The 14,023-nt window shown below is 38.0% G+C and overlaps 1 protein-coding gene across 1 annotated transcript in view; it reads left to right on the forward strand.

Moving 5' to 3' along the window:
• The window catches only part of LOC103513041 (gamma-aminobutyric acid receptor subunit beta), a 68,293-nt gene that overhangs the window by 19,521 nt on the left and 34,749 nt on the right, over window positions 1-14,023 (forward strand). Inside the window, exons 2-3 of the mRNA XM_026826340.1 lie at window positions 7,315-7,541; window positions 11,622-11,704. Of these exons, the coding sequence (XP_026682141.1) occupies window positions 7,315-7,541; window positions 11,622-11,704 (310 nt within the window). The remainder of the gene's footprint in view (window positions 1-7,314; window positions 7,542-11,621; window positions 11,705-14,023) is intronic.

Below are 14,023 nucleotides of genomic sequence, written 5' to 3' on the forward strand. Positions count from 1 at the left end.
CGACGATTTTTCGTTCCGATTGTAACCTTGTTCGGCAATAACTCGCTACAATGAATGGAACGAATGGGCAGCATTAACCAGAAAAGAACCATCCATAAGGGGAATTGAATTTTTCTGGTTAATGTTGTCCAATTAACGTTAATTTACCTACGAGACCAATTTAAACAAGGTACAAGGTCTTATGTTTTGTAATGTACATGGGTAGGTAATCTCTGTATCATTTTCCACTCTAAAATATGAGACCCTGTTTAGATTACGGAAGGGGAGTTTCCAGTCTCGGGCGGTATGCGGATACCAACCACGCACGAAGTTGCTTAGCTTCAGCAATACATCGGGATGATAATAAAAATAAATATAGCCAGCCTAGTTAAACAAGGTACAAGGTCTTATGTTTTGTAATGTACTTGGGTAGGTAATCTCTGTATCATTTTCCACTCTAAAATATAGCGAGGTGTAATAATTGAAGAACGACATTTGTGGCAACACATTTATGTGATTAATAGTTAGCACGAAATTCCTTAGATAATTTAGGTAAAGATTGCCTTCGGCAACAGCCGCATCTATTTTCAAACAACAGATCACTGGTTGTTTGTTGAATAAAGTAAATACAATACAAAATAAAACTGTAAAAAGGATCTGACAATACAACGCTTCCCTTCATTATCTTTTTCTTTCAAAAAAGGCTTACATACAATACAAAATAAAACTGTAAAAAGGATCTGACAATACAACGATTCCCTTCATTATCTTTTTGCTTTCAAAAAAGGCTTACAAGTCAGAAAAAAAATTAATTTTTCACAATTAAGTTTTCTCTTAATGAATCTTGAGCACGAAGGAACGTTGAGAACCAAACGTTTAAAATGTTTCCCAGTTTTCCACTCCTCCTTTTTCTGTTGCAATCATCAATCCCCGAGCTGAAAAGTCTGAAAGCTTTCTGCTCATCCTCATTAAAATTTCAAGTTCATCTCAAAGAGGAGATAAATAAATTTGCGCTCCCTGCTATCCCATTTAAATAATTTATTCGAGCCTAGTCGTCTCTCCCGATGCTTTCCATCACGTCATTAATGACCGAATTGCCCGATCCAGACTGAATATCCACTATAGTGCAGCCCACGCTCCATACTCACAGTCAAAATATTCTCGAACGACCTACTAGCTAGTGCGCCTATTGGGGGAAGAAATTGGCGATTAAAGCCACTAAAATTAACACCATCCATCTCTTCAAGTCAAGATCCAGTCAAAATACACGTCTCTTGTAAACACCAGTGACGCCCAATAACATTCCAGTCATAAAGTCCTATTTACACTTCTCGCCCGATGCTTTCCATCACGTCATTAATGACCGAATTGTCCCATCCAGACTGAATATCCACTATACTGCCGTGCTAAGCGAAAACGCCGTATGTCAAAAAACCCTACTTTCGGGAAATCGAGTTTCTATACGGCAACACATCCGTTTTTGACATACCGCAACACGTTTTAGTGGTTTTTAAGGGGTTTGGGATAAAGAAAAAAAAAATATAGGATCAAAATTTAGGATCATAGGAACCATTTGGATCCAAAAACCAAAAAAATCGATTTTCTTGACATACGGCGTTTTCGCTTAGCACGGCAGTATAGTGCAGCCCACGCTCCATACTCACAGTCAAAATATTCTCGAACGACCTACTAGCTAGGGCGCCTTTTGGGGGAAGAAATTGGCGATCAAAGCTACTAAAATTAACACTATCCATCTGTTCAAGTCAAGATCCAGTCAAAATACACGTCTCTTGTAATCACCAGTGACGTCCAATATAACATTCCAGTCATAAAGCCCTATTTACACTGTACGTTCAAGCCACACCTATAGTCACAGTACCTGCGTTAGATGGTAGCTGATATTTGAAGGATACTACGTAGTCACTAACTAACTTACCGAGCTTCTTCTACTTCAATCTAATGAGAGAGTCCTATTTACACTGAGAAAGATCTGTGCTGTCTTTCAATACCTAAAATTGACGAAGAGAACAAATGATCTTTTTTCGAACAAAAGCTTACAAGGAAAAAAGCTCAAGAACTACCTCTATTTGAATGATTGTTTTTTATTTCTTCTCTCAAATTACTTTAGACTTCTCCTTTCACAGATCCCTTTTGTCAGTTAACTAGTTCTTATGACATTGTTTCCTCCGTAGGTAGAAGCTTTGTATGGCACAACACTGGGATTTTCAGCGAATAATTCGTCAGACAAAATAAAACGATTCGCTTTTTACGATAAGAAAATTGAAATTATTTTTCATTCCTCTTTTATTGACGCATTTAAAAAAAAAAAATCATGACAAAATTTTACTATCCTAGGACAAAGCGACCATAAAACAAAACGATATTCACAAAGCTGCTACAACGAGCGCCTAAAATTCTGACACGACTTTTTATCAATTTAGACTATCAGGGGCCTGGTGGCAAACTGTTTTTGAAATTGCTTGCTAGGGCACGTTTCACGAAGGATTTCTCACTCTTTTTCTGATTTCCCACATCTTTTATGAACAACCGTGCGAGCGCCTAAAATTCTGACACGACTTTTTATCAATTTAGACTATCAGGGGCCTGGTGGTAGACTGTTTTTGAAATTGCTTGCTAGGACACGTTTCACGAAGGATTTCTCACTCTTTTTCTGATTTCCCACATCTTTTATGAACAACCGTGCGAGCTTGTTCGGTACCCCCGGAGGAGGATAGTAAGGGAAAAGGTTAGGTGAAAAAGTTCTGGAAGGGTGATTCGCCGATTGAATCCCGCTGTTTTGCTCTATTTGTTAAAATGGCACATCCACTAAAAAAGAAAGGAATGTACTTGGGCAAAAAAAATCGTAATGATGGAATTGGGTGGAGAAAAATCGTAGCAACATCGACATGCAGAATTGCAGAATTTAGATAAGTTTTGCTCGAGGTGACTTTAACAATGATCGGTCGACAAAAATCGTTGATAAAGAATCGTTGGCTATGTATTTGGCCGAGATCGTTCTGCTTCGACTGTCACTTTACATACATAAAAACAGGACTCAAGGATTATTGACCAACGATTTTCGACAATCATCGTTATAGTCATCCCGAAGAAAGCGCAGCTTTCATCTATCCACTCGAGATCGTTTTGTTCGACTGTCACTTTACATACATAGAAACAGGACACAAGGATTATTGACCAACGATTTTCGACAATCATCGTTATAGTCATCCCGAAGAAAGCGCAGCTTTCATCTATCCACTCACCAAAAGGCACACTGTTTCTCCCCTAACATGAGTAACTCATCACGTCGGACTCTCGACACCCGAAGAGCGTACATGAAAAGTATGTTTGAACACGGGAGAACAGGAAAAAGAGAGGAAAGGAGATTGAAAAAAACAACAGAGGAAAACAAAAAGGAAAAGGGGAGGATGAGAAGAGGAGAAAACATAAGGGGGAGCGAAGAGGAGAGAAAAATGAGAGAGAGGATACACAGATGAAAGTTAAAACCCCAGCACCCCGGTTGAGGGGTGGTTCGAGGATTGGTGTGCTTTTTTTACATTCTTATTAGGAGAGGCCTTTTTCTAGGATTTGAAATAGTCATTAGTTCAAAGTTTCATACCTACCACTTTCTGTAGCGAATAAATTGGGATTCAATTTTGCTAGATTTTAGTCATTCCGATTTATCACCATTATTTTATAGGTACCTATTGAGTTTTTTTCGTAGTTTGCAAAAGTCATTTCCCGAAATTCTGATTGATTGTCATAGTTGCAAAAGTGATATTTTTTGTCTTACTCAAAAAACTTATGTATTAAATTTAGGTCTCAAACTACGCAAAATTTCGCGCATTATTGACGCTACGAATGAATTCTTTTGATCTAGCAAATTAATGACCTTTCTCTCCTTTCCTCTAAATTTGGCCTCCTCTCCTTCCCCTTTGTCAATCATTCCATGCCCATCCTGGACTGAAATAATATCCTTGAGAACTTCTCAAACCCGCAGTCCTGAATCCAACACTCGTTTTGATGCATGTCCTTTGAAAACCTGTAATTGACAATGTGCATTTGAACATGTGTTTTATGTCTTGTTAAACTTACGTTTCAGTACGGTTAAAGTCTGTTCTGAAATAATATCCTTGAGAACGTCTCAAACCCGCAGTCCTGAATCCAACACTCGTTTTGATGCATGTCCTTTGAGAACCTGTAATAATTGACAATGTGCATTTGAACATGTGTTTTATGTCTTGTTAAACTTACGTTTCAGTACGGTTAGAGTCTGTTCTGAAATTAAAGTTCCGGTCCGAGGTAAGTCAGAAACGGGTAAGTTAACAGAGTCTACACTCTACACTTGATAAAAAGATTTGCCAACACTTGAGTGCAGAAAATTCTGGACAGTTTTCTATCCCTGTACCTACTTTGCCAGCCTTTTCTGGGTGCTTTCTGGACGTTTCGAAATAAAGAAAAAGTTCTAAAGCCAATCTGTCCTGTATTTTTTGCATTCAAGTGTATTTAAAAAAGAAAAATAAAATGTCCTTTTTCTAGGTATTTTCGATCAACTTTTTAAAAAGGTGAAATTAGAATCACGTAGGTACAATACCTGCCTATATTTGAAGGTCTTCAATTAATATAAAAAGAAGAAAGCACTAAACGATGCAGTTTGGGTGGTAATGATTTGCACCAAAGTCAGTGGACTTCTGATCTACAGATTGGTGGTTCGAGTCCCAGATCATATTTAGCGAGGTGTAATAATTGAAGAACGACATTTGTGACAACACATTTATGTGATTAATGGTTAACACGAAATTCCTTAGATAATTTAGGTAAAGATTGCCTTCGGCAACAGCCGCATCTATTTTCAAACAACAGATCACTGGTTTTGTTTGTTGCTCTGGTAATCCATGACTATAAATATACGTTTTCCTACTGATTTTCCATTTTCCACTATTTATAAAACAAATTTCCAATTTTTTTTTCTTTTTCTCTTCAACTTGAATTCACATCTTTTGAGGCAACATGAGAAAGTTCGAATAAGAAGACAACTTGTACGATTCCCCATCAGCCCCTCAGGGCCTTTGATGGAACTCTGTGAAATATGTTGGCAAACACAGTACTCATGTGTTAAGGCTTTTATGTTTCCTTCTGAGTTTTCCGCTGATATTTCACTCGCCAATAAAAATAATAAAAGTGGGGTCCACTCTTTAACTTTCCATCTTTGCTGAACAGTGGTGAGATAGATACCTATAGAGATGTGTAGTGTTTCGAGTGAGGTTAATTTATAAAGAACCACTGTTCTTCACTGGACTCTACTTCAGTGAGTTAGATTCTAAAACATATAGCATAATAACTCAATTCTTCAAATTCTATAGCGAGTCAGTTCTTTTTCCATAACTCAACGCTACCCGGGGTCGAGCGGGATTTTAAACACAACTCCATGGTCTTCCCTGACAGTGTCATTGTCCATACACTCCGTGGGTGTTTGAGTCAGCTGTGTGTGATACATTACTTAGGGTGTATCATGACCATTGGATTAATTTCACGCGAGTATGGAGTTTATATTCAAAGTTGGCACTCCACTTTTTACACATCCTTTAGTGGAGAAAAAATTCAACCCGTGTTCAATTTTCAATGGACATTGGACAACCAATATCAAAATTTAGTAATTCTAGTAAAGAAAAATCGTGTACAAGTCTTTGTCTTTTTTTAGGCTTTGAAAAATTCCCTGACTTTTTTCGATTTTTGGCACTTTTTCGTGAAATTCCCTGACTTTTCCCTGACTTTTCCAGTCCCCATGAAATTCCCTGACTTTTCCCGGTTTTCCCGGTTTTCCAGTCTGGTAGACACCCTACTAAAGGCTGTTTAGAGTGAGTTATTTATAAAGAACCACTGTTTTCAGTGGACTACTCAGTGAGTTAGATTCTAAAACATATAACTCAATCTTTAACTTCCTATAGCTTCCTATAACTTCTTTTTCATAACTCAACGTACGGGGTCGAGCGGATTTTTAACACAACTCCATGTCTTCCCTGACAGTGTCATTTGTTCATACACTGTGGGTTTTGAGTCAGCTATGTGTGATACATTCTTAGGGTGTATCATGCCCATGATTAATTCACCGGGTAGACTTGAACCACCAACCTCCAGATGCGAAGTTTGTTATTATTTTAAATCTCAAAAAATATTACCTACATATCTAATTCTGAGGATACAATCTGTTAAGTCTGATCCAGGTCGTAAGGTGGGTTTTGTTCGGGACAACCTTAACGAAGATCGCATAAGAAAAATCGTTGATGGATAATACTAGTTGAGCACTAGCTGTACGAATTTTCCCAAAGTCCATCAATGGGTCTATGAATTTTCCCATTTTTATATCAACGAGTTTTGTTAGACGACCATCGTTACAGTCGTCCCGAGCAAAACTTAACTTTACTATATTTCACTACGTTTACGAATTTTCCAAAAGTCCATCAATGGGTCTATGAATTTCCCCATTTTTATATCAACGAGTTTTGTTAGACGACCATCGTTACAGTCGTCCCGAGCAAAACTTAACTTTACCATATTTCACTACGTTTCCGATTTTCACCGCACCTTCAATTCGTTTTCACCACCGTTTTTGACCGCCCCCTCTCGCCGTTTTCCCTCAGGACTTCACGTTGGACTTTTACTTCCGCGAAGTTCGTTATTATTTTAAATCTCAAAAAATATTATCTAATTCTGAGGATACAATCTGTTAAGTCTGATCCAGGTCGTAAGGTGGGTTTTGTTCGGGACAACCATAACGAAGATCGCATAAGAAAAATCGTTGATGGATAATACTATAGCTGTAGGTACGAATTTTCCCAAAGTCCATCAATGGGTCTATGAATTTCTCCATTTTTATATCAACGAGTTTTGTCAGACGACCATCGTTACAGTCGTCCCGAGCAAAACTTAACTTCACTACGTTTCCGATTTTCACCGCACCTTCAATTTATTCGTTTTCACCACCGTTTCTGACCGCCCCCTCTCGCCGTTTTCCCTCAGGACTTCACGTTGGACTTTTACTTCCGTCAATTCTGGACTGATCCGCGGCTGGCGTTCCAAAACATACAACGAGGTGTGATGGTTCGTGCAGGAATAAATTTCCCATCCATCTGTCCTGCCTGGGTTTTAAATAAATTAATGCATCTATGAATTTCCCCATTTTTATATCAACGAGTTTTGTTAGACGACCATCGTTACAGTCGTCCCGAGCGAAACTTAACTTTACTATAATTCACTACGTTTCCGATTTTAACCGCACCTTCAATTCGTTTTCACCACCGTTTTTGACCGCCCCCTCTCGCCGTTTTCCCTCAGGACTTCACGTTGGACTTTTACTTCCGTCAATTCTGGACTGATCCGCGGCTGGCGTTCCGACAACGGCCCGGCGTCGAAACGTTGTCGGTCGGGTCAGATTTCATCAAGAACATCTGGGTCCCCGACACGTTCTTCGTGAACGAGAAACAGTCCTACTTCCACATCGCCACGACGAGTAACGAGTTCATCCGAATCCATCACTCGGGCTCCATAACGAGAAGTATACGGTAAGTGCGCTCATTTTTGTACTATCAAAAAGTCCATTTTTGCTTAGGGAGTTTGGGTCGTTTTTGAAATCTTTGAGCCCTTTTTTACTGGACAGCCTTCACTTAAATACTTGAAAGTTGATACGCTCATCTACGTAAGTAGCTAAGGTTGGTACCTAAGTGGATTTTGAATATTGGGAGTTTGGGTCGCTTTTGAAATCTTTTGAGTCCGTTTTAGAGGACTTATGTATTTTTATTCACACTCTGAACTATGTTCGATGAAAATAGGATATTCTACGCACACCTATAATTTGACGTACAACTTTTTTCTATGTAGGGATATTTTTTCTACATGTCGGTCAAATTTTGCCGCTTTTCAAACATCTGCGCTGGTGCAGATTTCAACACGAACTTCTTACTGCCTGTAATGTTTGGTGGTCTTCATTTTTGCGTACAGACAGAATAGGTCTGATATTTTCCTATTCTTTTTTCTTCACACTCGGAACTATGTTGAATGAAAATAGGATATTTGACGCACACCTGTAATTTGACGTACAACTTTTTTCTATGTAGAGATATTTTTTCTACATGTCGGTCAAATTTGGCCGCTTTTCAAACATCTGCGCTGGTGCAGCTTTCAACACGAACTTCTTACTGCCTGTAATGTTTGGTGGTCTTCATTTTTGCGTACAGACAGAATAGGTCTGATATTTTCCTATTCTTGCAAGCATGAATCCTTGTGGAATTCCTTTCAGCATACGATAAAAGTCCTGGACTCCATTCTAAATGTACATTGTACGAGTACATACAAGTATAGTAAAATCCTGTCTATGCTGAATTGAATAAACAGGACATACATTTCTAGTATAAGTATTTTATACCCTGAGCCCATTTCAATTTGACGCAACACAGTCGAATGCTTGTCGAGGGAAATGAAAACTCCATTCTAAATGTACATTGTACATACAAGTATAGCAAAATCCTGTCTATGCTGAATAGAATAAACAGAACATACATTTCTAGTATAAGTATTTTATACCCTGAGCCCATTTCAATTTGACGCAACACAGTCGAATGCTTGTCGAGGGAAATGAAAAATCCGGCCTATCCCTTCGTAGACTCCATAGAGACTGAAAACATATACGGGAATCTTAACCTCAATTGTATTTATCGCTTGTGGATTTCCATTTGAATTCGAAAAAAAACATACAACGAGGTGTGATGGTTCGTGCAGGAATAAATTTCCCATCCATCTGTCCTGCCTGGGTTTTAAATAAATTAATGCAGGTAGTTTTGCGTTGTGTGTTCTGTTCCGAGCTTGTTCGGTACCCCCGGAGGAGGATAGTAAGGGAAAAGGTTAGGTGAAAAAGTTCTGGAAGGGTAATTCGCCGATTCAATCCCGATGTTTTGCTCTATTTGGAAAAATGGCACATCCACTAAAAAAGAAAGGAATGTACTTGGGCCAAAAAATCGTAATGATGGAATTAGGCGCAGTGGCGTAGCGTGGTCTAAAGTCCAGTGTAAGGCGTGTAGGGCACTAATTTCCATCACCATGCACATTACTACATAAGTTATGCACATGCTTCTTCATAAATAGCTTGTTCGATACCCCCGGAGGAGGATAGTAAGGGAAAAGGTTAGGTGAAAAAAGTTCTGGAAGGGTAATTCGCCGATTGAATCCCGCTGTTTTGCTCTATTTGGAAAAATGGCACATCCACTAAAAAAGAAAGGAATGTACTTGGGCCAAAAAATCGTAATGATGGAATTGGGCGGGGAAAAATTGTAGCAACATCGACATGCAGAATTGCAGAATTTAGATAAGTTTTGCTCGAGGTGACTTTAACAATGATCGGTCGACAAAAATTGTTGATAAAGAATCGTTGACTATGTATTTGGCCGAGATCGTTTTGCTTCGACTGTCACTTTACATACATAGAAACAGGACTCGAGGATTATTGACCAACGATTTTCGACAATCATCGTTATAGTCATCCCGAAGAAAGTGCAGCTTTCATCTATCCACTCACCAAAAGGCAAAGTCTGTTCTGAAATTAAAGTTCCGGTCCGAGGTAAGTCAGAAACGGGTAAGTTAACACAGTCTACACTCTACACTTGAAAAAGAGATTTGCCAACACTTGAGTGCAGAAAATTCTGGACAGTTTTCTATCCCTGTACCTATGTACTTTGCCAGCCTTTTCTTGGTGCTTTCTGGACGTTTCGAAATATTGAAAAAGTTCTAAAGCCAATCTGTCCTGTATTTTTTGCATTCAAGTTTATTTAAAAATAAAAATAAAATGTCCTTTTTCTATTTTAGATCAACTTTTTAAAAAGGTGAAATTAGAATCACGTAGGTATACCTGCGTTTATTTGAAGGTCTTCAATTAATATAAAAAGAAGAAAGCACTAAACGATGCAGTTTGGGTGGAAATGATTTGCACCAAAGTCAGTGGACTTCTGATCTACAGATTGGTGGTTCGAGTCCCAGATCATATTTAGCGAGGTGTAATAATTGAAGAACGACATTTGTGGCAACACATTTATGTGATTAATGGTTAACACGAAATTCCTTAGATAATTTAGGGACCTAAGCTACAGGGTTGTAATCTAGGGTTCCAGGGGCAAACAGCTTGTCTAATTATAAATTTAATTCCTTAATACCTACTTACTCTAAGTAAATAATACCTATCCATCTGCCCGTGTCAATTAGAACAATTATTTTGATCATTAAATGAAAATAGATTCGTTGGGACTTATAACACCCACATAAATTTTATTTTAGTCGCAAGGGTGGGGAAAAAATGTGAAAGGTTACTAGATTTATTTTTAAAATGGAGTGTGATAGACTGGTGACACAGGTAAAACAAAGGTGAGACAGAGTTGTAGGTGTGAGTGAAACAGCTGGTGTGTTGGAGTCGAATGCCTGTGTCGTAGCATGCCCTTTCCGAAGTTGTTTCCCAAGCCTAGTAGGTACACACGCTTTTATCAGATTCTATGAAAAATCGTTTGTCTGGAATTAAAAGTCTTAAAACCAGATGTAAAATCAAACTTTCTTGACTTGGCGGGCGGAGGGCTACAGCCTTCCCTAATTTATTTACGATCTGATCACAAAAAAAAACTTGGCGTTTGTACAAGGATGGGCAAAGAAGGCAGTACTGTCCCTTGGGCTCCAATACTTTCTTATTACCTCATATAGGTTTCTAGAATAGATAGGTAATAGGAGGAAAGTAAAAAAGAAAAATCCTATTTCGTGACTTAGCGGGGCGGAGGGCTACAGCCTTCCCTAATTTATTAACGATCTGATCACAAAAAAAAACTTAGCGTTTGTACAAGGTTTCAGATGGGCAAAAAAGGCAGTACTGTTCCTTGGGCTCCAATACTTTCTTATTACCTCATATAGGTTTCTAGAATAGATAGGTAATAGGAGGAAAGTAAAAAAGAAAAATCCTATTGTATTTCTCTTATTAAAAGTTCCTATTCTACTTCTCCTATTAAAAGTCTAAGGAACTCGATTTAGTCGCTGAAAGTTTAAAGGAATTAACATGCATAGTACATACAACACACACACATTCTGTGTGTCTGTTGCGTGTTTTGTCTGATAGAATTAGTGGCGGACTTTAGGGTTCCTCACACACACACATTCTGTGTGTCTGTTGCGTGTTTTGTCTGATAGAATTAGTGGCGGACTTTAGGGTTCCTTTTTTGCCCCCTAAATGTTGACTACTTATGACTTTAAAGTTTGAAATCGTAGTAAAAGAGTTGAAACTCACACATCATGACTTAGGTCCATCGAAAAAGATGTGGAGCTGTATCTATAGTGTCCTGTGTCATCTTTTAGCCAGTGGTGGTAGCACGTTGAATTCACCAGTTCTTGATTAGGTAATCTTTTTTTTTTTTTTTTTTTTCTAGAGTGTTAGGTTTGTATCATTTTCGTTTCGATTTTCAGGAGGTATCGCGAAATTGTGTCGTGTGTAATGGGAACACTCTCATTAAATTACAATGGCTCTCATTGTTTGCCAAACCACAATTAGCCATAATGGTCGTTTGGGAACTTCCAAAAGTCCAACAATAACGTTTAACGTTCCATCTCTATCAATGTTTCAGACTTACCATCACGGCTTCTTGTCCAATGAACCTGCAGTATTTCCCCATGGACCGACAACTGTGCCACATTGAAATCGAAAGCTGTAAGTACCAAAGCTTTGTTAACTGCCAATAGCCTTAGAGCTCGTCCTAATAATACACTTATTAGGTACCACAAATTAAAACCCTGAAACAAATGAAGGGTAGGCATCGCCAAACCAAACCATTAATAGATACTTAGTATACAGAAATTATGTTGAAAAAATATCATACTCCAACTAAAAAATAATGTTGTTGAAGTAAGATTTTTTCAACAGAGGTAATTCCAAACCAAAACATAAATACATACTTACCTAGATACCTAGTATCCAGAATTTTTTTTTTCCGTCCGTCACTGATTATTCGCGTGTATATCTGCCGTCAGCTTTACTCAGGGGCCACGTCGGTGCTAGAACCCATTGATTGCATACAAATGTATCTACCGAGGTAAAGATTTCCTGGGAGACAGGGATAGGACAATTTAAATAGGGTGAGGATGCCTATACCTAAGTTTTGAATGGTAAAAAGTAGGTAGATAGGTATGGCTAGAACCCATTGATTGCATACAAATGTATCTACCGAGGTAAAGAAAATCCTGGGAGACAGGGATAGGACAATTTAAATAGGGTGAGGATGCCTGTACCTAAGTTTTGAATGGTAAAAAGTAGGTAGATAGGTATGAACTTATGAAGTTAATTGAAATTAGCCCTTAGCTAAATCCCCTTTAGGGATGATCTAAATTCCGGCAAAGCCACAACTTTGGGTCGGGGTTGTGTATTCTGGGTCTTTGGGTCACTGGGAAGATATTCGCTATGAAAACCAGTTTTGATATTTATTTACGGCGTTGCCAGACTTAGCTTTCTAGCTCCCTTAATTCGGCCCTTGTTAAACGTTTTTTCTTGAAGGCTTGAAGCTCATAATTTACTATTTTATTATAACCTAGTTTTTTTTTTCTTATTTTTATACGGGTGTATCATTAACTATAGGTAGGTATCTGACTTCTAAAATTCATTGGGGCTTTGTCCTTAAGGGTAAAGAAGAAAATTTCCGACAGAAAAGTACGATACCTATTGCAATAATAACTTCATTGTAAAATCAAATTTGAACCCGATAAACATAAATCCTATGAACGCCGTAAAAGTCCATGAGTTATGCAATGCGCCAAGCTTTGAAAAATTAGTGGAGATGTCTGATTTCGTGATTTCCTATGCATTGTTAAAAAAGTGGAGATGCCTCATTTCCTGATGCATTTTTGAAGGGTTTCAAACCACTACGTATTTGTGACAAATCCTATGAACGCCGTAAAATTCTCCGATAAACATAAATCCTATGAACGCCGTAAAAGTTCATGAGTTATGCAATGCGCCAAGCTTTGAAAAAATTAGTGGAGATGTCTGATTTCCTATGCATTGTTAAAAAAAAAATTAGTGGAAATGTCTCATTTCCTGATGCATTTTTGAAGGGTTTCATGCCACTACGTATTTGTGACAAATCCTATGAACGCCGTAAAATTCAGTAAGTTATGCAATGCGTCAAGTTTTAAAAATTAGTGGAGATGCCTGATTTCCTATGCATTTTAAATGGTTCAATGCCACTTGTTTGTGAGACTGTGAAACTTAGGTGAAATGCTCCATTCGTGTAATACCACACAGTACAGTCCAGTCTATCCTATTAACAAACGGAGGTACTTGCATATTATAATTAATTATTTTATTAGGAGATGCCTCATTTCCTGATGCATTTTTGAAGGGTTTCAAACCACTACGTATTTGTGACAAATCCTATGAACGCCGTAAAATTCAGTAAGGTATGCAATGCGCCAGGTTTTAAAAATTAGTGGAGATGCCTGATTTCCTATGCATTTTAAATGGTTCAATGCCACTTGTCTGTGAGACTGAAACTTAGGTGAAATACTCCATTCGTGTAATACCACACAGTACAGTCTACAGTCCAGTCTATCCTATTAACAAACGGAGGTACTTGCATATTATAATTAATTATTTTATTAGGGCTCGTAGCATAATTATGAAGTACCCAGCGCTCTCTTTCTCTTGATCTAAAGTACTTGATTCCAATTACCGAGCAACGTAAAGTCCATACTTAAATGATAAATACTGAGTCCGTTAATGACCCAATGACCTTTTTGAGTCTGGACTTTTTTCTAACCGTTTTGTTTAGCATACGAGTACCTTCTAACTTCTATAGGTACTACTTTTTTTCTATACGAACATTACGTCATTTTCAATAATACACTTGTGTGCAGAAAAATTCGAGACTGAATTGATTTAGCACTTTCACTATTAACAATATTTCCATTGAAAATAGAGCCAACTGGAAAACCAAAGATGGCTTGTTGAAGGCAACAATCCTAAGCTTTTAGTTGG

This window comes from Diaphorina citri, unplaced genomic scaffold, assembly GCF_000475195.1.
Source record: "Diaphorina citri unplaced genomic scaffold, Diaci psyllid genome assembly version 1.1 scaffold916, whole genome shotgun sequence".
NCBI classification, from domain to species: Eukaryota; Metazoa; Arthropoda; class Insecta; order Hemiptera; family Psyllidae; genus Diaphorina; species Diaphorina citri.